This window comes from Myotis lucifugus, unplaced genomic scaffold (genome assembly GCF_000147115.1).
Source record: "Myotis lucifugus unplaced genomic scaffold, Myoluc2.0 scaffold_488, whole genome shotgun sequence".
Taxonomy (NCBI): domain Eukaryota; kingdom Metazoa; phylum Chordata; class Mammalia; order Chiroptera; family Vespertilionidae; genus Myotis; species Myotis lucifugus.
This window is the reverse complement of record NW_005871536.1, coordinates 107,755-128,841: the sequence shown is the minus strand read 5'-3', so window position 1 is coordinate 128,841 and position 21,087 is coordinate 107,755. Positions and strand designations below refer to the sequence as shown.

At 35.9% G+C, this 21,087-nt stretch overlaps 1 protein-coding gene across 1 annotated transcript in view; it reads left to right on the top strand.

Moving 5' to 3' along the window:
• The window catches only part of LOC102431010 (cGMP-dependent protein kinase 1-like), a gene marked incomplete at its 3' end in the record, with an annotated part of 335,328 nt that overhangs the window by 207,344 nt on the left and 106,897 nt on the right, over nt 1-21,087 (top strand). Inside the window, exon 6 of the mRNA XM_023744824.1 lies at nt 12,026-12,091. Within this exon, the coding sequence (XP_023600592.1) occupies nt 12,026-12,091 (66 nt within the window). The remainder of the gene's footprint in view (nt 1-12,025; nt 12,092-21,087) is intronic.

Sequence of the window (21,087 nt, the reverse complement as noted above, 5' to 3'; positions counted from 1 at the left end):
TTAGTAGAAGAGGCGTGAAAGTAATGATGTCTAATCAGTAGGTAAATAAGAATGAATAGAATCTATTGGGATTAGACATTGCATAATAGTAATAATGAAATTATGGTATTATTTTCTAATGTTTGCTGAGTAATTTCAGTAGTCAGGCACTGATCTAGGTGTTTTTTATACATTTAGTTAGTTATTTTTATGAAATTGTTCCTATTAAATATTATTATTTTCCCAACTTCTTCCCCAAGAAAATTGACAAAGATCTTACTCAAGATCACAGAGTCAATTAATGTCACATCTGGTATTTGAACCTGAATGAAATAACTCTTAAATCTGTTCTACTTCTTATGCTCTATATTCTCAATGCAAAGGTTAACCATGACAATATGTGTGGTTAATGTAGCTCATGTGATTAAATTATGAAAACTTTGAAAGAGAAAATTTATTTTCCAGTGACTAGCAGAAATGCTAAAATATATTTTCAAAGAAATGTTAAGTATAAAATATTAATTATTAGGTATACGTGGATATCTAGATGAAATGTTTGTGTAGATACACATGCAATTGTTAGCTTAACATCTTAATAGATCTAAAGTGCCACCCTAAAGAGTGTTAACTTAAGAAGCAGATGCCCCTTCTGAAAAAATATCTTCCTTAGTTTGTCATCTAGTTCTCATGATTGCTGGCAGCAAAAGCGGGGCAAAAGTCAGGGCTGTAAGTGACACTGGCCAATACTGTGCCAAACGTTTTTACTTGTTCCACCTGCTACGCGGGTACCTCTTCAGGGCAGTCAGAATAGGCCAACGTAAGTTAGCTCTACCCCTGCTAGCTGGGGATTGCTTTGTGGTGAGGGTTGACAGGTGGCCCAGGCATGGACAGTGGCTAACCGTGCAGTCAACACAGAGGAGACCTTCTAGGAGAGTTAAAGACCTCACCAGCCTCTACCCACAAATTGCTTGTAAGAGTCACTTTCTATTATTTCATATATGTACTTTAAAAATATTTATTTTATAACAGGTAATTCAAATGCATGATATAAAATTCAAAAGTCTCCTCTGACTTTTACTTACACATCCTCTTCCCTGACTATAGTTACTTTTTCTAATGCAGCCCAAAGTAATCCATGCATTTTGATATATGCTTATTTGTTTGTTTGTATTTTAGATAAATGAAAGCATACACTCATGGTTATGCACCATGGTCTTTTCACTTAAGTTATCCTGGAGATTATATACAGGATATAGGTTTTCTTTCATTATTTTAATATAATTTTAACAATTACCGCATTTATTACATATATATATGTGTACTTAATATGTCAGTCAAATTTTACCAAGAATTGTTGTGTATTAGACATGCACTAACTGCTCAATTTATTTAATATGTAAAGAGCTTCTTCAAGTCAATAAAAATAAAACAACACCTCACTTAAAAAATGAGCAAAGACTATTTTACATTAGAATCACCTGGGAATCTTTTTTTAAAATCCTGATTTCTGGGCCTCAGAAATCTTTAAAAAGATTCCCAGGTGATTCTAGTGTGCAGCCAAGGTTGAGAACCACTGTGCTAGATTGTAATTTCTATAAACAGTGCATAGAAAGTGTGAGCATGCTGAATTGTTAGGCAGAGCTGAATTGTCTACAAAGGTTGTACTAGGTAATATTTGCACTTCTCTCATTGTAAGATGAGGCATATTTTCATTTCTTTCTTGTCTATGAACTGTTTATAGTCTTTGCTCATTTTTAAAGTGAGGTGTTTTATTTTTATTGACTTGAAGAAGCTCTTTACATATTAAATAAATTAGCATTCAAATATTTAGCATGAAAATTGTATAATATTTTAAAACCATTATACTATGTATAATTTAAATCACAGTAGTTGAGCAGTTAGTGCATGTCTAATACACAACAATTCTTGGTAAAATTTGATTGACATATTAAGTACAATACTCCATTTGCTTTTTCTAACATCAACTGTAAAAGTTTATATTGTTTGCAGTGATTTGGCTGTAGCAATTTTTATTCAAATTTGCCTTATATAGCCATGACTTTCTTTCTTTACCAATTTTTTTTCTGTTTACCTTTAATTTAAATTTATCTTCAGTTTGGATGAAGTTATAGCATATTCGTTGAAGTGAATTCTAAGATCACCAAAACATTTTGTTTATTCAATTAATGCAACATAGGAAATATTTGATGAGCAAGTAACAAAAATAGGAGATCTTTTACAGTTTAACTCAATTTAAAATTCTGGATATTTCTCTTCCCTAAATAAGCCCAATTAAAAATCTTATTATTAAATTTTAATTATCAAAATATGCTTTTATAGACCTTTTTTACATTGTTCTTGACTTCTGCTTATAAGAATATATTATTTCAAATGAACATGTCTGATTTCCATGTGAAAATTTATTTTATTGACCACAGATAAAAATATGGATGTGAAAATCTATGCCATGATATGCCACTTATATATTCATCACAATGATAGGCTTATAATATCCTTTTCTATCTAAAGGAATATGCTTGGGTTCAATATAAAATTGTCTCAGAAGCATTGAAAGCCTTAATAATTAAAACTTTTAAAAAGTGTCCATGTTGGTAAAATTCTAACTATTAGGAGAATAGAGTAGTGATGTCAATCTTCATTTCACATGTGAAAATGAAACAGAGCCTGGACATTTACTCAAGATCTCATGCAAAGTTGGCAGGAGAACAAGAAATAGAAGACACTCTCCTGACATGTGGCCTAGAAATCTTTACAAGAAAGAACACCCTCCTGGCTTGAAGGCACTTTAGTTAACCTTTGAAATACGTGACCACGCAACTTAACACTGATTTCATTATGCATCATTGAGATTCACTAGTACATCACCAGCCATCATTCCAATGTGCTTTCTTTTCCTCTACTTTAAAGGCAGGAGAAAATGAAGGCTTACTATTTAGCTCTGTGAAGAGCAGAAGAAACAAAGAAAAAGAAAAAGATCAATGCATTATTTTATACTTTGAAGTACTCATGACCCATGGGACAACTGTAAAATAATTTATCTATTAATATCTTTTCTTAAAATTCAAACTTTTCTGGCCAACTGCATTACAGAATTCCATGAAGACTCTCTGAAAAGTAAGACCACCACCTGATTTATCTTAATGCAGATTATTTTATGAAGTATGGATCTGAGAAGGGGAAACATAGAATTAAGAGGAAAGTGAATGTTTGATTTAAATATACAAACTGAATATGTATTATGTTGGACACCAGGTTTGATTGTTTAATTTTTTTCTCTTAAAATATCACAAAATCACTTAGAAAAAGACTAGAAGGGTGCCTAAAAAAACAATGGCATTATAATATTTAAATCTCTATTTCCAAATAACTAATAAAGTAACAGTATAAATGGGAAAAGCAAGTTCTTCCTTCTCTCCATAAAATATACTCTGGGGAGATATTATTTAAACTTGTAAGACTTTGGCAAAGAGTTTAATATGTGAAGCCAGAGCACAGAGTAAATACCATTTGTATGCTAGTAACAAAAACAAAACTAGGGTTCAGACTTTCTTCAGTGTTTATTTCTTACCCTATTTATGATGGCATATAGAGATAATGGTTTTTAATGAGCAAAATCCATCAGTCACATCAACAGAAGAATAAATGCATTAAAATATGAAATATGGAAGCCATATGCATAACTCTTAAATCTCTGTTAAGCTCGAGTCCCAAAGGGAGCACATTAGAAAAGAAATAGCAGACCATCAAACCTCAGAGGGAAGGTAGGGGAGGGAGGGGGTAAGGGGGAGAAATCAACCAAAGGGCTTAAATGCTAGCATATAGGCCTAACCAATGGACACAGAAAACGGGGGTGAGGGCATCAGTGAGGGGGATGAGGGGGTAATGTGGGGATAAGGACACATGTGTAATAACTTAATCAATAAAAAAATGGATTGGCTTAGTGGCCAGACCAAAAAAAAAAAAAAAGAAAAAAGAATAGCAATATGCATCATGTTGCAAATGCTTTTTTCTCCCCTTTCACTTTTACTAATTCCATGTATTAGGTTGTACCAAAGGAAATTGCCAATAAATTGTCATTTTTAACCTGAAATAAAAAAGGACATTTTAGTTGGTTCAACCTAATGAATGTCTATGTTTATTGTCATTGAAGCATGCCATGGAATGCAAAGTTTATATGTCACATAAGAAATTCATCATGCCATCCACTAGGGAGGGGTATGTGAAAAAAAGGATTCAAAATTTAATTCTTCCTAATTAATTACTCTTTTTTTACTTACTGTGACGTTCCATGGGTATAGATCCAATAAGATTTGCATTCTCTCAAGAAGTGAATTGATATCGTAAGTGGAAATATTCACCTATACTACCAAGAAGAATAAACTTTGGAGTTACTTGATGGATGACACATAACCATTCTGCTCAAAGCATTCTCCTTAAGGTCATGTCACAAGTCCCTATTACTGATGAGAAACCAGAGATTGCCATTGGTGGACTCTAAAAAGTTGATCTGAACTAAATTCAATTCTGTGTTAATCATGAGTTGATATATAATATTTTTTATAATACATCAATTTTTATGCACTTGCTTTTTCATTACTCCTATATTCTATATTAGAGGATACTAAAGGGCAGAGATCATATTTTCTGTTTATACATGTTTTTAATATCCAAATGAATTTATAGTAACATTTATTTTAATAAGTGAAAAGGCCATCAGTGTTCTAATATTGTTCATCTAAAATGGTTTTCTTGATACTTTATTTCATTATGGCATAAAAGTTGTTTCCCCGAATTGAGCTTAAGCTTTTCAACTGATTTTTAAGATTTTATTTAATACGGTAAAGAAAGAACAGCTCACTTAGGCAATCTTTAAAAATGTGTGTGTATGTGTGTGTGTGTGCGTGTGCATGTATGTGTGTATGAATAGCCTACAGGCACTGAATGATGTGGTCCTGTCTTTGTGGCGTGTGTCCTGGTCCCTGCCTTTTTTTTCCTCAATCCCTGAATTCCAGCCTTTTTGTTTTACAATAAGCTATTTTCAACCTCAGGGCAATTGCATATACCATACTTGTTTCCTATAAAATACATTTTGGGACCCATCTTGCTAACCCAACTAACTCATCTTTTGGGGCTTAGTTTTTAATGTCCTCAAAAAAATTGTCTGGCCTCTGAATTACCAAGTGAAATGCTCCCTAATATAGCTCTAATTGCATGCTGTTAGATCAGTATTTTTAGTTATACATTTGCATACTAATTTAACATTTCTCTCCACTAGACCTCAAGATTCAGGCATTCAGAATATAATAGCCTTCAGTACACAAGTTATAAAATAATTATTGACTTATTATTATTGTATTCATAATACATGTGATTACTTAAGAATAATAAAGTGTTTGAAGGAGATTCACCAAGGTATTAACCTTAGTTATCTCTTGGTGTTACAGTATTTTTCTATTTCTGTCTTTCTCTTAATCTTTTTAAACTATTTTTTCTGTAAGTATATGTAGACATTTTTAATGGGAATTTTTCTCTTTTAAAAATGCTATTGATAGACAACAGAAAAAAAACAAACAAAAGAACAAGCACAAGAAAATTAAAAGAGAAAGATGTGTTAGAAAAAATAGAAAGTTTGCATATATAAACATTTGAATTGTAATATAGGGTCCTTGGAAGAGCCATCTGCATGTGCACGGGCATGGAGATAACAGCTGGTATATTTTAAAGAAATAGTTGTTTGTCACCAGTGTAGTAGAGACTCATCTGTAAAAGTCCACATAGAGCCTAGAAATGTGATAAGCCAGATAGTGGAGGTCCTCAAACTCTAAATGAAAGTGTAGGAACTTTTATCTCTTGAATGTTTCTTTTGAAAGCTCTCATGAAGAGTTGGCATGACTAGATTTACATTTGAAAATGTGTGAGTGAAATATGGATTAGAAAAGGGAGTGGAGGCAGTGAGGTCAGCTCTCAGGCCATAGTAGCATTTCAGATGCAGAGTAGCATACAGATGGTGACAGCACAGAGTAGAACAGTGGCTATGGAAATGCAAAGGAAGGATGGATATAAGAGAAAAGACAAAGAACCAATATGATCAAACACATGCACTGATGGAAAGAGAACAATAAAAAAAAAAACCTAATCTTTTAAGTCTAGGTGAATGCAAGAATGATGATGTCATTTACCAAGATAAGGTTACCCAAGGGAAAGAGTGGTTTTGAGGTAAGAGAAAATGAGTGAGGTTTGAGTTAAAGGTTGCAATGGAACTTCCAGACAGGGATGTCCAGTAGGAGAGGTAAATGTTAAGAAACTAAGACTTGAAAGTCATTAATATCAATCTAATAGCTTATGCCATCGGATTATGTTAAGATTTCCTTAATAAGAGAAATCAGAGCAATAAAAAAAGAAGGCAGGAAAAATTTTTTTGGAGAAACACCTAGATTTCAGTGAACTAGGGAAGAGGACTTAAGAAAATAAATTGAGAAAGTGGTGTTGGAAAAGAACTGAGAGACTGATATTATCTTAGAGACTTAGGGAAGAAGGTTTTATGAGAGAAAGAGTATTCAAGAGAGTAACATGCTTCCTGGATGTTAGAGGACCCTAAAAGGATTATGATGATGATGATAAAGACAGTGATGAAGATGATACGCTGTCATTTATTGGTTACTTACTCTGTGCCAAGCTTGATTAGAAGACATGCATTTATTTGCATGTCTTAGTTCATTTTGCACTTAGTATGTGTGTTCTATTAGAATATGGGAGGTGTAAGTCATGTTGGAATAACTTCATGACACAATAGAAAGTAGATCAGTGAATAGCCTGATACAACTTATTCTTCAAAAACACCTGCTCTGGGAATACAATTTCAAATAGCACAGTTGAATTTTGCCATAAACTCTACAATTCTAGTTCATAATTAATTCAAAGTGTAATTTCACTTTAAGTGGCCCCTTGACACTTGTCATATCCTATTAATTTTAAATATCCTACTTAGGGTCGTAAGATTGCCCTTGATTTTGAGTTGAAAAGGATTTATTTTGTCCTATGTGATCCAGACTTAACTGTGGACATTTAGCTGTTGCATTTGATTGAGAATGAAGGGCTGTGCTTCATGGATAGCTGTAAATTCATAGGCAGTTGGAGGAGTGTCAGTTTCCAAGAAGGCTGGCACCGAGGGAATGCTTGGACTTTGTTGATGGTAGTCAGTGGCTCTAGAGCTGAGAAGGGAGAGCTCTTACTCAGACCGAGCCTTTGCTTGAACTACATCCTACTTTGGCCTCGTGAACTCTGTGTTCCCCTGAGATATAAATCAACGCTTCGGTTCTCTACCAGCCATGAGACACAAGAGAATTACTTCAGAACAAGAAGAGTCCATGCCAACGCCTTGCTATGGATTATTCAGATACTGACAGTGATTCCACTTTGGGATACAGCGATGATGAAGATTCCAGTGATGAAGTTCAAAGAATATCAGAGTCAGTGCACAGAAAACTGTTATTTGAAATTATTTTTGGATATTTTTCATGCTCTATGATTTCATTGAAAGCAATTTCTAACTCTTCCAAAAATGCTTAAAAAGAGAACAGTACTAAACTGCATAGCTTTGACAGTAATTAATCACTAATCAATAGCAACTTTGTAAACTATCTGTTAATCTGCCAAAAAGTAGCTACTTCTGCAATAGTACATGTTTATTAATTGTCATGCTAAAATCAACTAATACTGGTACAGAAATGCATGAATATGAAACTTTATTTTTAAAGAAGATGCACATGTTAAGCCTGGACTCTTATATAGATGCGTGTACATTTATTTGCTATAAAGAAGTGTGCTGAGTGTTCAAAGGCAATATGTGTATGGTGAAAGTTTTTAATTAAGTATATTGTACATATAACTCTAGTTATAAAATTCTCTCATGGCCAATGTTTTCTTTTTTCTTCAAAAGCTCATTATATTCATCTATTAGAAATTGTCAAATACCTTAATCTACCAAAAACTTAAATGGAAAGAAACCTCAGTTTTTAAAAATAACACCATCTCCCTTTTTCTCCTCTTTTCCCATGTCTAAATCTTTATAACATGAAACCCTGCTAACTTAGGTTTGTTAACACAGAAGTTCTGTGAGAAACCAGAACAGCTATGTGTGAACAGAGATAAGTTTTATAACAACATGGAGCTATTAAGACCTCTGCATTATATGAGTATGCAATATTTTATATCTGAATCCAAATGATATTTGCTTTTAACATGCTCCTTTGACCTATAAAGGAAATAAGCATACACAGTAAGTCACAGTATTGTCTGCTTCTGTGAGTAATATTTTCTCATTATAAATTTCTACTGTCTCTCATAAAATAAGGGATTTATTTATGTCAATACTAGGTAAGATATTATATGGTACTTTACAGGAGCAGCTCTCTGAGTACTCAGGACTGACATTTTAGACAACTGCATAGACTGTCATAGTGGCATTAAGTACCTTAATAGACAACGACAATGTAATGGCCACATGAGTTAGGCATTGAATGAACTTGGCCTTGAATAATTTGTATTTTTTATGTAGCATTATTATAAAGCAACATAACAGGGCTAGGACATAGCTATGGAGAGAAATTCTAAAAGTTTGGGAATCAAAATGCTTTACTGAATTAGCTTTGCAATTGGGCACTCATAAACATACTAATGCTGTTTTATTAACAATTACATATATTTTTATAATGATGGACAGAGACATTATGACTACTTACTATTCAGAAGTTATTTTGCATTAAAATTAAGTCAGAACTGTTGTGTAAATAAATTGGACAGCAGTGTATCAACAGTGGACTGTTTTGGAAAGAACATGGACTTTGGAGCCAGCCAGATCTTTTTTCAAATTCCAGGGCTACAACTCATTTGCTATGTCTGACTTTGGGTGTGTTACCTAACCTTTATACCCCTGTGTAAATCTTGGATAAAATATCCACCTCTGTTAGATGCATTAAATGAGGTTTGTGTGAGATTTCATCTAGATCCTGATATATACTAGATGCTCATTAATTAACAAATATTACAATCTCTTGTTTAATATGTTGTTTTCCTACATTATATATCTCTTCTGTTTTGGTATATGTCACTTTACAAGGTACTAAACCTGATTGTAGGCTATCACTTACAGATTTTCTTTCTTAAAATAAAATATTTTCAATTTCTGTTGACTGTGTCACTCTTCTGATCTTTGATTTTTCCCCATCTACACTTAAAAATATCTATGTACTTATTGTTGCAAGAAAACTACATTCATTTTTTAAATATATCCAATTTATGCCAGATAATATGAAATTTTAAAATATTGAAAATTTGTAATGAAATCATTTTTTTAAATTTATATGTAAGGAAATATTATAAAAAAGAAGCATTATCTTGTATATTTCAAAATTGCTAAGATAGAAGTATGTTTTAGGGAAAGTGAGATTTAATATGATGCTCTCTATAAAGCTATGATGTTCTCTATAAAGCTATGATGTGGTTGTTGTTTTGTGTGTGTGTGTGTTTAACAATGGAAGCAATTTGTAATAATTTATACTTTATTGAGCAACCTCCTTAGAAATAAGCCATTCATACAATTTATAGAAGACCTGATGGGCATTACTGACATTTTCTACTTATGTCCACTTCATCAAAAATTCCCACTCAGAAAGTGATAGTGGAGTTGAAAATATGTTGTCTACTTCTATGGAACAAAAAGAAAATCCACACCTCGTTCTTGGGTAGGAATGTTTCATAAAACACATCGCCCTATAAGGACAGACATGACAGCACGGGTGACGAGAGCTAGAATAATAAACAACAGAGCACATTGCTCTCTATGTGCCAGGCATTGTGATAAACAAATCTTTGATCATCTCATTTAATATGACACAGTGAGTAGGCATTCTTACTCTCCCCATTTTTACAGAAGAGAAAGCTGAGCCTTTCACACAGCTTGTAGCTTGTCTTGTAAAACCACTACAGTGGGATTCCAGAGCCTGTTGTAGTGGGCCTGGGACTGTGGTGCCTGTGCCATCCTGTACCACACACTTCCTAAGCACCTCCTGTGTGTCAGCCATTTTGGGTAAAATGGAGAGCAAAACTAGCCGTGGAACCTGCCCTCATGTGGTTTAGTAGGAGGAACATACTGTCATTAAACCAATAAATGTGTAATTGCAGTGATAGGTGGTTGGGCAAAGAGGTATGTAGGGCCATGAGAATGAAAAAACAGTGAACATGGTCTCATTAATTCACTTGGTTCTCCTGAGGAAGGGGCACATAGGCTGAGATCTAAAGGATAAGAGGGGTGAACTAGCCAAGGAGTTGGAGGCAAGATTCCTAGGCTTAGGGAAGGCACGCTAAAGGAGGTGAGGTATTCAGGAATGGAAAGGAGGACAGTTTGTCTGGAAGGTGGAGAATGTGAAGGAGGCCTGGGAGGAGGATGCTGGGAGTTGTGGAGATGATCATGAAAATTTTGGAATCACAAGAGAACTTAGTATGGTAGGTGGGTTAAAAATTACAATAATCAATACCTTTTTTGTTTCCTAAGTAATGACCAGTGAGAAACAGAAATGGGAAAGGATGCCACTCATGAGAAACTAATGATATAAAACACCTAAGAATTCTGTTTTTGAAATGTCAGCTCCAAGTGGAAAAGATAAAGAAATATTATTTAAAGACAGAAAACTAGATCTGCACAAGTGGAGAGTCAGGCCATATGTTCTTGTATGGAAATTATTAGAATCATGATCATTTTTTTCTGAAATCAATGTATAAATGTAATACAACTCTAGCAGAGTCCCAGAGTGGGTTTCTTTAGGAGAGGGAATTTACTTTAAAGTCTATATAAAATGTGAATGTTTAAGAATCATCAAGATATTTTTGAAAAAGAATTTCAGTAAGGGGAAACTTGCTTTACCAAATTCTAAATACAAAATAGTTACTGTAAAGCAACAATGATCTTAATAGCATGATGTATTAACAATGAAAGAAAAAAGATCAGTGGACAAAATAGAGTTCAGAATTATATGTGAGAACTTGGTTTATTTAAAAAAATGAAAATATCTTTATTTTTAAGACTTACTTCTCTATCCTGTAGAGACATATGATGTTTTAAGTATGCTTTTTGGAATGTGTTAACACTATATTATTTCCTATGTACATATCACTGTAACGTATTTCAAACTCATATTCATCATTAATAATATTAACTTAGAAATGTTACCTTTATAGGAAACAGAGTAAGTTTTCAAGTATAACTTACGTTTTTATGTCAGTGGTACCAATAAATTTTCAGTAGCATCTAAATGACACGTGAATGCTAATTTACCAAATCCACCTTTGATCACTGGATCAGACAGAAATATCAGGGCAGGTTTTTTAAAGGTTTAAGAGGTTGACAGATATCCCTGCAGTGACAAATTACAAGCTTCTGAAGAGACAGTATATACAGATTTTGGTCACTGTGATTAAGATTTGTCAAATACTCTTGATGAACCATAAGCTCTGTACTAGAAGTTGCCAAAAACTGAGCCACATAGAAGCAGGGTCTCTAAAGTAAGGAAATAATTGAAGCAGATCAATTGTTCTCAAGGTTAGAATGATAAATTCACGCACACTATGAATTAGATCCTCAGTCTCCAGAAATATTCCTTCAGATCCTTTTAAAAATTTCATCTGCCCATGTTTATTACTGTCTCTATCATTGACCAATTAATTTGGCAATTCCCCAGAGAGCAGAGGGAATGATAATATAAAATTCTGTTGCATTTCTGTGAGTGAAACTTTACGTTTGAAGATTATAACTGCTGAATTATAACTGTAAAATGTGGGTGCTGCATGACAAGAACAAGGTGGTTCCTCAGAACAAAGAAATTTGAGAGACGAACAAAGCTTAGACCTGGAAGTGGATCAATCATAAGAGTATACATAATTTACTAGGTTCCCTGAATGAATCACAAGGAACACTTTTGTTTGATAATAAAGGTTAGTTTACTTCAATGTCTCTCTCTTTTTTATACAGGGAGGATGTGAGAACAGCAAACGTAATTGCTGCAGAAGCAGTGACCTGCCTTGTGATCGACAGAGAGTAAGTGCATTCTTTGTTATGCATATTGCACACTCATATCAGTGGCATACATGAGTTCCTGGGGTTAGACATCATTTTATGGAGCTATTAATATTTGTTTCATATATTTTCATTTTAAAATGACTTCTATAGTTGATTGTCATTTCCTATTATTCTTGAAAGTAGCTAACTCTGCCATTCTAGCTTTGTGGTCTTCACCAAGGTACTTAAGCACTGTGAGCTTTGCCTCAGCTCATTTATAAACTGGGGATAATGCAACATGATAGCCATATTGTGAGGATTAATGGGAACACGCAAGGAAAGCCATGTGTCCAAATGTGTTTTAGTCAGGAGGCACTCAAGCGATGCCTGATATTTGTGTAAATTTTTAGAAGAAGGATAATAACTATAATGATAATATATTAATCATAGTCAAATGTTATATTATTATTATCAGGAAATGGACTATTCCTTGAGCATATTTTAGTTATCTCGTCTTTTCTTCCATCTCCAGACTCCTATAAGAGAAGCATTTTAGGAAGACAGTTTTGAAGAAAACATCTTCTAGCCATAGGCATATATTTAGGACCCTTAAAAGTTTGTTCCATGATACCTAGCCCTGTTCCTTCCCTCCATTCTGGCTTGCTGTTCTCATGACCTGAATGCTTTGTTGGTTAAACTGCAGATGTCAGATTGCTGACTCTCCAAGAGCATGGTTAAAATGCATGTGCGCTCTCTGGGAGCGCCCACTAAGTTTTTCCTCATTGCAGTGTGTATCAGAAAAGCCAAGTGCCGGGCCCAAGGAGAAGTACTGTAAACCATCCATTTCAGTGGAGCTGGACTAGGCTGTGAGCATCAGGATGAAAGGAAAGTGAGGGGGCAGCTGTGATCAGCTCAGAATGCTGGAGTTGAGGTTGAGTTCGGGGGGGTCTGAGTAATGAGAGATCCCACCTGATTCATAAATCTCACATTAGGAAGCCCCTCTGAGTTGGATCTCTAGAACCAGAGCAGTGGCACAGGTGCTGAATGATAGTTGTATCCATAAATATTTCAGAAGTGGATACGCTTTGTCTAGTTCCCAGAAACAACAATTACCCATCCATTCATTCTTTCATTCAGCCAACATTTTACTGAGGATCTACCATACACAAGGCATTGTGAGGGACCATGAGAGGAATCAAAGGAGCAGCACAAATCCTACTTCTGAGGAGAAGCAGGGAAGTCTTCAGGAAAGAATGGTATCATTAGGCGGATCTGGAAATATAGGTGTGGCGATATAAATAAAGTGAGCAGCATAAGCAATGCTTACAAGGGGACTATGAGCTATTTAAATTATCAAGAATGAGGCTGTGTAAAGGTAGTTGGATGAGATGTTGTGACAAATAAGTTCATAGACATACTGGGGCTGGTTCATCAAGAACATTGAGTATTGGGATGAGACTAACTCTGACAATTTAAAGCAAAATAATGCCATTCTAACACTATTTGGCAGGCTAAACTGAGAATGCTGCATAAGATAAATAGAGGGAGAGACTAAGGGCAGAATATTTGGTGAGAAGTCTATCAATCCAAGTGACGATCATAAGCTATTTTGAAGAAGAGGAAAGTGTAGCCATAGAAGTTTAATAACTTGATAGGTTTCATGGTAAATGATAAATCACAGATCAACCTAATCACAAGGAATCAAATTGGATGTGATTTTGTGGGTCATCTAGTCTAGCTCCTTCATTTTCATTAACTGAGGGCCTGAGAGATGCAGGAGTGCCAAGTAGCATCACACACATACTTTTGCCTCATCGTAATTTTCTCTTTTCTCAAACCTAGTCATATATGGAGAGTGCACAGTGGAGAGTACACAGGCTTTGGCAAATAAAGCCCAATTTTTGAATCCTGACTGCACCATTTTATGACAATAGGGGCAAGTTACTTAAACTCTGTCTCAGTTTTCCCATCTGGAAAAAGTAAGATAATATTACCTAAATTATAAAATTGTTTTGAAGATCAATTTATCATATGTAAAGTTCCATAGGCAGCACAAGATGGGTAGTAAGCACTCAAAAAATGCTTACTTCCACTTCTTACAAAAGGCATAGACATGTATTGATTTAAAGGTTTTCTCTATAATCAGCGGAAGTTTGTCTTACGGGTCTATATAGAGAGGACACCTTGAGTGAGATCTAGCTTAAACATAAATACAGAGAAGACAGCTTGGGTCTAGGACTCAAGAAATGCATTTCTGTACTCTTAGGAGAGAGTGTGGGCTTCCCACCAAGTATTGGATTTACAGCTTAATAAAGAAATCAAACTGTAACTGAAGGATCCTGTCAAAAGCCTGGGGCTGGTACCTAATTTATGGCCAATTAGGGGGGCACCAGGGCTTCATCCCGTGCAAACAGATGGCAGAACTGTCAACAAGAGCAAATTTACAAGTGGGGTACCAGGTTAAATAAGCACATGCCTTATCATTCCGGAGGGAGAGTAAAAGAATTAATTAGTTGTAACTAATCATGCGTGTCAGAAACTGTTTTCCATACTCACAAACTAGAAAATGATAAACAGATACATGCTTTCCTCAAATAGCATTCTCTGAGAATTGGTTTCTTGCAACCTAATCATTATCTTAGTAATTATCTGCAGTGATTCCAAAATTCATGAAAGAATATTTAAAAGGAATATTATTCTAACAAAACAAAATAGACCCAGAGACATGGAAACATGTGACAGACTGAGGATTCTCAGAGGGAAGGGGGAGGGGGTTAGAAAAGGTCATCATAAGCAATGCTCACAAGGGAACTAGGAGCTATTCAAACTGAGGCTGTGTAAAGGTAGTTGGAGGACTTATATGCATTTATGCATAACCCATGGACACAATAGTGGGGAGAAGGCCTGGGGAGAGAACAGGATTGGGGTGGAGGGGATCAATGGGGAAAGAAAGAGGGACAGCTGTAATACTTTTGACGATAAAGATACATTTAAAAAAGACAACCTCTTGAAATAAAAACATTCTGAAGTGAAAAAACAAGAATATTAGTCTAAAGGAACAATCTATTTCTATTAATACATGTTTTTGAATATATATAAACAACTAGGTGTCTTTAGCACCTCTTGATTCAGAATCCATGAAAAGAAATAAGTATAAGAGGGAAAGAAAGAGGGACAGCTGTAATACTTTTGACGATAAAGATACATTTAAAAAAGAAAACCTCTTGAAATAAAAACATTCTGAAGTGAAAAAACAAGAATATTAGTCTAAAGGAACAATCTATTTCTATCGATCTCTCTCATCGATGTTTCTAACTCTCTATCCCTCTCCCTTCTTCTCTGTAAAAAATCAATAAAATAGAAATAAGTATAAGAGTAAGGGGCATTGTTGTGTTTCATACTGTTATGGAATATTTACTTCTTCTTTGGCATGGAAAGGTGTTGATTAGCTAGATGTTCAGTAAGATAAATTATTTTTGACATTGAGATCATTGTTAAAAACAGTAATGTAAGTACTAGTGAATAATAGAAGTTATATATTTCTCCCTACGAATTTAAGTTCTAAGTTAGACTTGAAGCTCTGTTGCAGACTTACTGTGTAACCTTCAAGATATAGGCACACAGATTATGAGAACTGAATTATTTTTATGCTGGTTGATATGTAGTTGTTTGAACTCCATTCGTGTGCTTTCCACCTGCTGCCCTGGTTATCTGATTCCCACACCCAGGAATACCCAGATCTCCTTGATCCAACCACTAAAAGGTGGCATCTGACAGATACCAGGACCAGTTTCCATTCTTACTGGTCAGAACCTATGCCCTACTGGCTGTTAATTATTTTGACTATCAACCCAGTAATGTCAATGACATTTTATCACCATTGATTTCAAACTTTTATTTTACCAAATCTATTGTTTACATAAAATTAATTAGAAAGTACACAGAAACTTCTCTGGCTCCATGGGGATAAGCTCTTTAGCGAGCCCAAGGGTCTTCCTATTCTCCTAACCCTAACCGCCCCCCGCCCCCGCCCCACGTCCTTCCAGGTGGTTCCTAGGAGTTGGTAAGATAATTTACAAACCACATATAGCTTACCCTCTCATTGATGTCACATGATATTTAGTCACACGTTAGAGCCAGTTGTGACACTGATACCAAGAACTGGCCTAGAGGAAGTGCAGTGTGCTTGGCATAAAAATGATGAGATTAGGTGCGAATGTCAAGTGTCAGATTACAGGACATTACAAATAGCCAATTCCATTGACTTTTGATAACCTGTTTGCTGCTCTATTTTTTATGGGTCTTGGGACCAGCAATAGACATACGAGTTGCCTTCTAATCATTAGCCTAGTGGCAAAAATCTTGCTACTTCTATTATTTTTAGAATCGTGTTATTTTAAAAAATTTATGGCATGAAAATGACTGTTACACATGAGGCAACTATAGCTCGAGGAGGTTAAAAATTTGAGCCACACTCACTTAGGCTTCCCTGATCTATAGAGATACTTCAACTTCTAAAATGGCTACTTGTATTAAAACTGGAATCAAAATGTCAGAAGAGATGGAAACATGGAGAAAATAGTATGTATCCAATTTCTCTCAGTGAGAGTGCTATAGGTGTTTCTGCTAAGCAACTTGATGAGGGGTGGGGTGAGGCTCATCGAGGCACAGGGTCAAGGAAGATAAATGATCACTAACTTGCCCATGAAACATAGTGGGTTGTATTTAGTGCAGTTTTCCTTCCCAAGGAGGGTATGCAAATGTGAAGCCATAGCTGCAGGACTTAAACCAGGGGTAAGGGAATGTTTTTTCTAGAAAGGGTCAGATAGTAAATATTTTATGCTTTGTGGGTGAAATGATCTTTGTTGCACCTCCTCAACTCTGCTGTTGTAGAGCAAAAGCAACCAAAGACATTCCATAACTAAGTGACATTGGTTGCGTTCATAAAGCTTTGTTGATAGACATTGAGATTTAAATTTCATATTATTTTCATGTGTCAAGAAGTTTTATTCATCTTCTAAGATTTTTTTTCACCATTTAAAAATACAAAAATCATTCTTAGCTACTGGTCAATGGGCTGAATCTGGTCTGTGACCCACAGTTTGCTGGCCCCTGACTTTTAATAGTGTTAAAGACTGGAGTGTGGCTCCCAATAGTCCTGTTCAGATCTTCCTTAATGCTGTGCTCAGCCTGTCTTTTAAATGAAGCAAATACATGAAGACACTGCTTGAAGTGCCCTCAGTGTTGGTCCTCCAGGTGTCATGTGACTACGTGCCTTCCCCTCCCTGACACCCTTTCCCCCAAGTCTCCTGTTTTCTTCACTGTACTCTCTGTAGACACTACACGCCCCATGCACACACCACATTTCTTTGTGTTTTGATCCCTGCAGTTAATTTCATTCTTGTATTCTCTAGGATTCACTCCAGGCTTTGTATTCATTTGACTAACAGCTAATTAGAGATTAAGATGGTCCTCTGCAGAGTTATTTGCATTTTGATGACATACTCCGGACGACTGAAAAATCATGAAAATCCGAAAGAGTTTAGAATTTTCAGGTGCCAAGCAGGGAGAGGAGAAGGATAATTAAGGGGAAATTTGGATACAGCAGAATCTTTCAGGCACTATTTTAACCCCACCAACCAGGTCAGTCTCATGGGGGCCTATGCACCATCTAGTCACCTGTGTCCTTGTCTTTATATAGCTTGCCATCCTGTGTCCACATGATAGGACTATAGGGACTCCACATGTCACAACACCTGTAGCCACATTGCTTAACTGATAGGGTGATAAACTTAAAATATTTCGCAGCCTCAGCCTTTCCTACAGCCTAAGTGGATTTTATTTTGGTTCATTTTCGAGAATGAAATCTGGGGTGATGTGAGGATATTGGCAGCATGATCACAAGAAAGCAAATGTGCCTCATGAAGAATGGTGTCGGCTGCAATCATTTGGGCTTATCTTTTTTCTGGAGCTGTTATTGTTTTGTGAGTTTTACAAAAAAAATATTTATTAAGCAGGAGAGATAAAATCCAGAAGTTTAGAAGAAAGGGAGGTGTTTTTCTTGGTTCAGTTTAACGATGTGAGTTGAATTGTAGCATGCCCTGAGCAAGCATGATCTATCTACAAAATAAGCACATTTCCACTGGAAAAGGAACATATCCAGAGACAGTATTTGTTGGTTAAAGTCATGGAAAGAGGTATGAGGCTTTAAAATGGTAGGCCCTCCTCCTAAAGTCCATAAAGAAATGATACAGCCCTAACCGGTTTGGCTCAGTGGATAGAGCGTCAGCCTGCGGACTGAAAGGTCCCAGGTTCGATTCCGGTCAAGGGCATGTACCTTGGTTGCGGGCACATCCCCAGTAGGGGGTGTGCAGGAGGCAGCGGACCCATGTTTCTCTCTCATCGATGTTTCTAACTCTCTATCCCTCTCCCTTCCTCTCTGTAAAAAATCAATAAAATATATTTTAAAAAAGAGAAATGATACAAAACATCACTGTTGGGAAAACTCATGGCAAGGGCCCAGTCTCTTGCTTTGTGTTTTCTTCCCCCTGACAATTAGACAATGAATGGAAATTGGTGTTGGAGTTCACAGTTAATGAGTTTTAAAATACTGTAGTTTTGTTAATTATAATTATTGTTTTGTTTTGTACCAGTGAATAAAGAATTAATTTTTCCTGTAAATGCTTAAAACCATCTATATTTCTGAAGCTTGCAATTTTTTTCTGTTGGGTGTTTTAAAACTGTTCGTTAGAGATTCATAAACATCTTTGAAATTCAGAAACCAGTTGTATGAATGAATAAGAAAAGCTGAGAAAACTTTGTTTCCAAATCTGAAAAATCAATCTTAATTTTTTCAATTAAGAGGGCCATATTTGAAATTCTCTTTAAAAGTTTTCTGTATGATGTTTTTAGCTTTATATTTGAGGAGGGATTATAATGCTCCTTGTGTTCTAGAGATAAAGCAAAAAGGGGAAGATGCCACAATTAATTTCTTTTTTTTATTGATCAGAGGAAGGGAAGGAGAGAAGGGGAGATAGAGATTGAGAGACAGATTGATTTAGATGTGAGAGAGAAACATTGATTGGTTGCCTGATGGGATCAAACTGGCAACCTGAACATATGCCCTGTTTGAGAATGGAACCCACCACCTTTTGGTGTAACACTCGAACCCACTGAGAACACCAACCAGGGCGCCATGATTAATTTCTGACAGAAGCTTAACAATCAGTTTAAAAATCAACAGTTTAATCATTAAGTTTGAAAGTTGAATTCTGCTTTATATATTCACATTGCTTTTTCGGTGGAGTTAAGTGGTTTTGCTTATTTTGGTAGGTACACTTCCCTGGTGAGACAGCTATTACAGGCCCAGCTGGGTCATAAAGATCTGAGACCTTCCTTTTCTTTGCTATATGTCTAACAGTGAGTGCTCATTTTGTAACTCATAGCATAGATGCATGAACTGGATTAGCATCAGTTACAGGAACAGTGAAATCTGTTTCCAGATAAGCTTTACTTACAAAGGAGGACCTCTCAGAATTACTAGTTTTGATGAAATCTAATGGTCATATTAGGCCCCACCCTGTGATAGTCATGTAATTGAACTGCTATTATAACAGAGACCAGACTAGCAAAGGCAAATAATGATTTGGTAGTTGGTAAGGATGATGGTGTTCTAGAAGCACTATTGATAATAAAGTGTTTTTTTAAATATATTTTATTGGTTTTTTTTACAGAGAGGAAGGGAGAGAGAGCGTTAGAAACATCTATGAGAGAGAAACATCGATCAGCTGCCTCCTGCACACCTTCTACTGGGGATGTGCCCGCAACCAAAGTACATGCCCTTGACGGGAATCAAACCTGGGACCCTTCAGTCCGCAGGCCAACACTGTCTCCACTGAGCCAAGCAGGTTAGGGCTGATAATAAAGTTTTCTCTGGACAAAAACCCCACTTGTACTGAGTGAAAACTTATATGTTGCATAATTCACACTGGGTTGATTTGTTTCTTCCTTCTTTGTCTTGTTTTTACATTTTATAAAGTCAGTATCAAGTATTATAAACATAACTGTTCATTGAGAAAAACTGGAAAGCACAGAAAAAGACAGATATTATACAGATATTCATGGTAACTAATGTTTCAGTATGTTTTCTTAAATAGTGAGATCATGCTGTCTAAACTATTTTCCTACTTTGTTCACATACACACACAAACACACATATACACACTCACCAATAGAAGTAGATAGGTATAGTTAGATATACTGATGGACAAATTTACAATGTCATTTATTGAAAACATGTGCCAATCACAAAGCTAATTGATATTGATAGATTGATGATACATACATACATGTATAAATACATACCTTCTCTCATAGCAAACATGTAAAGAATACTTTTTCTCCTCCATTGTTAAGGTAACCTTGGCTCCAGAGAGCCCAAATATCATGTTGCAAAACATATAACCTGAAAGTACAGAAATGAGTTTGAACATAAATCTCTCTATTTTCAAAGTCCATTACATCACATTATCCTATCATGTTGAATTAGTAATTTACCATGTTAACAAAACATCTTACTAGTATAATTTAAGTCTCTTTGTCTCTTTAGTTTCTTAAATGTGCTTTGACATGGTATTTTTTTTTATTTTGTAAGGAATTATTTGCATACTAGAGGCCCAGTGCACAAAAATTTGTGCACTCGGCGGGGAGAGGGAGTCCCTCAGCCCATCCTGTGCCCTCTCATAGTCTGGGACCCCTCAGGAGATAATGACCTGCTGGCTTAGGCCTGCTCCTGGGTGGCAGAGGGCAGGCCCAATCCCTAGGTGCAGCCCCTGGTCGGGCTCAGAGCAGGGCCGATTGGGGAGTTGGGGCGCTGCCCCCTGTCATGCACAGAGCAGGGCAGATCGGGAGGTTGCGATGCCACCCCTAGTCACGCTCAGGGTAAGGCCGATTGGGGGGTTGGGGCACCTCCCCCTGTCACACTCAAGGCAGGGTCGATAGGGAAGTTGTGGCGCCACCCCCTGTCATGCACAGAG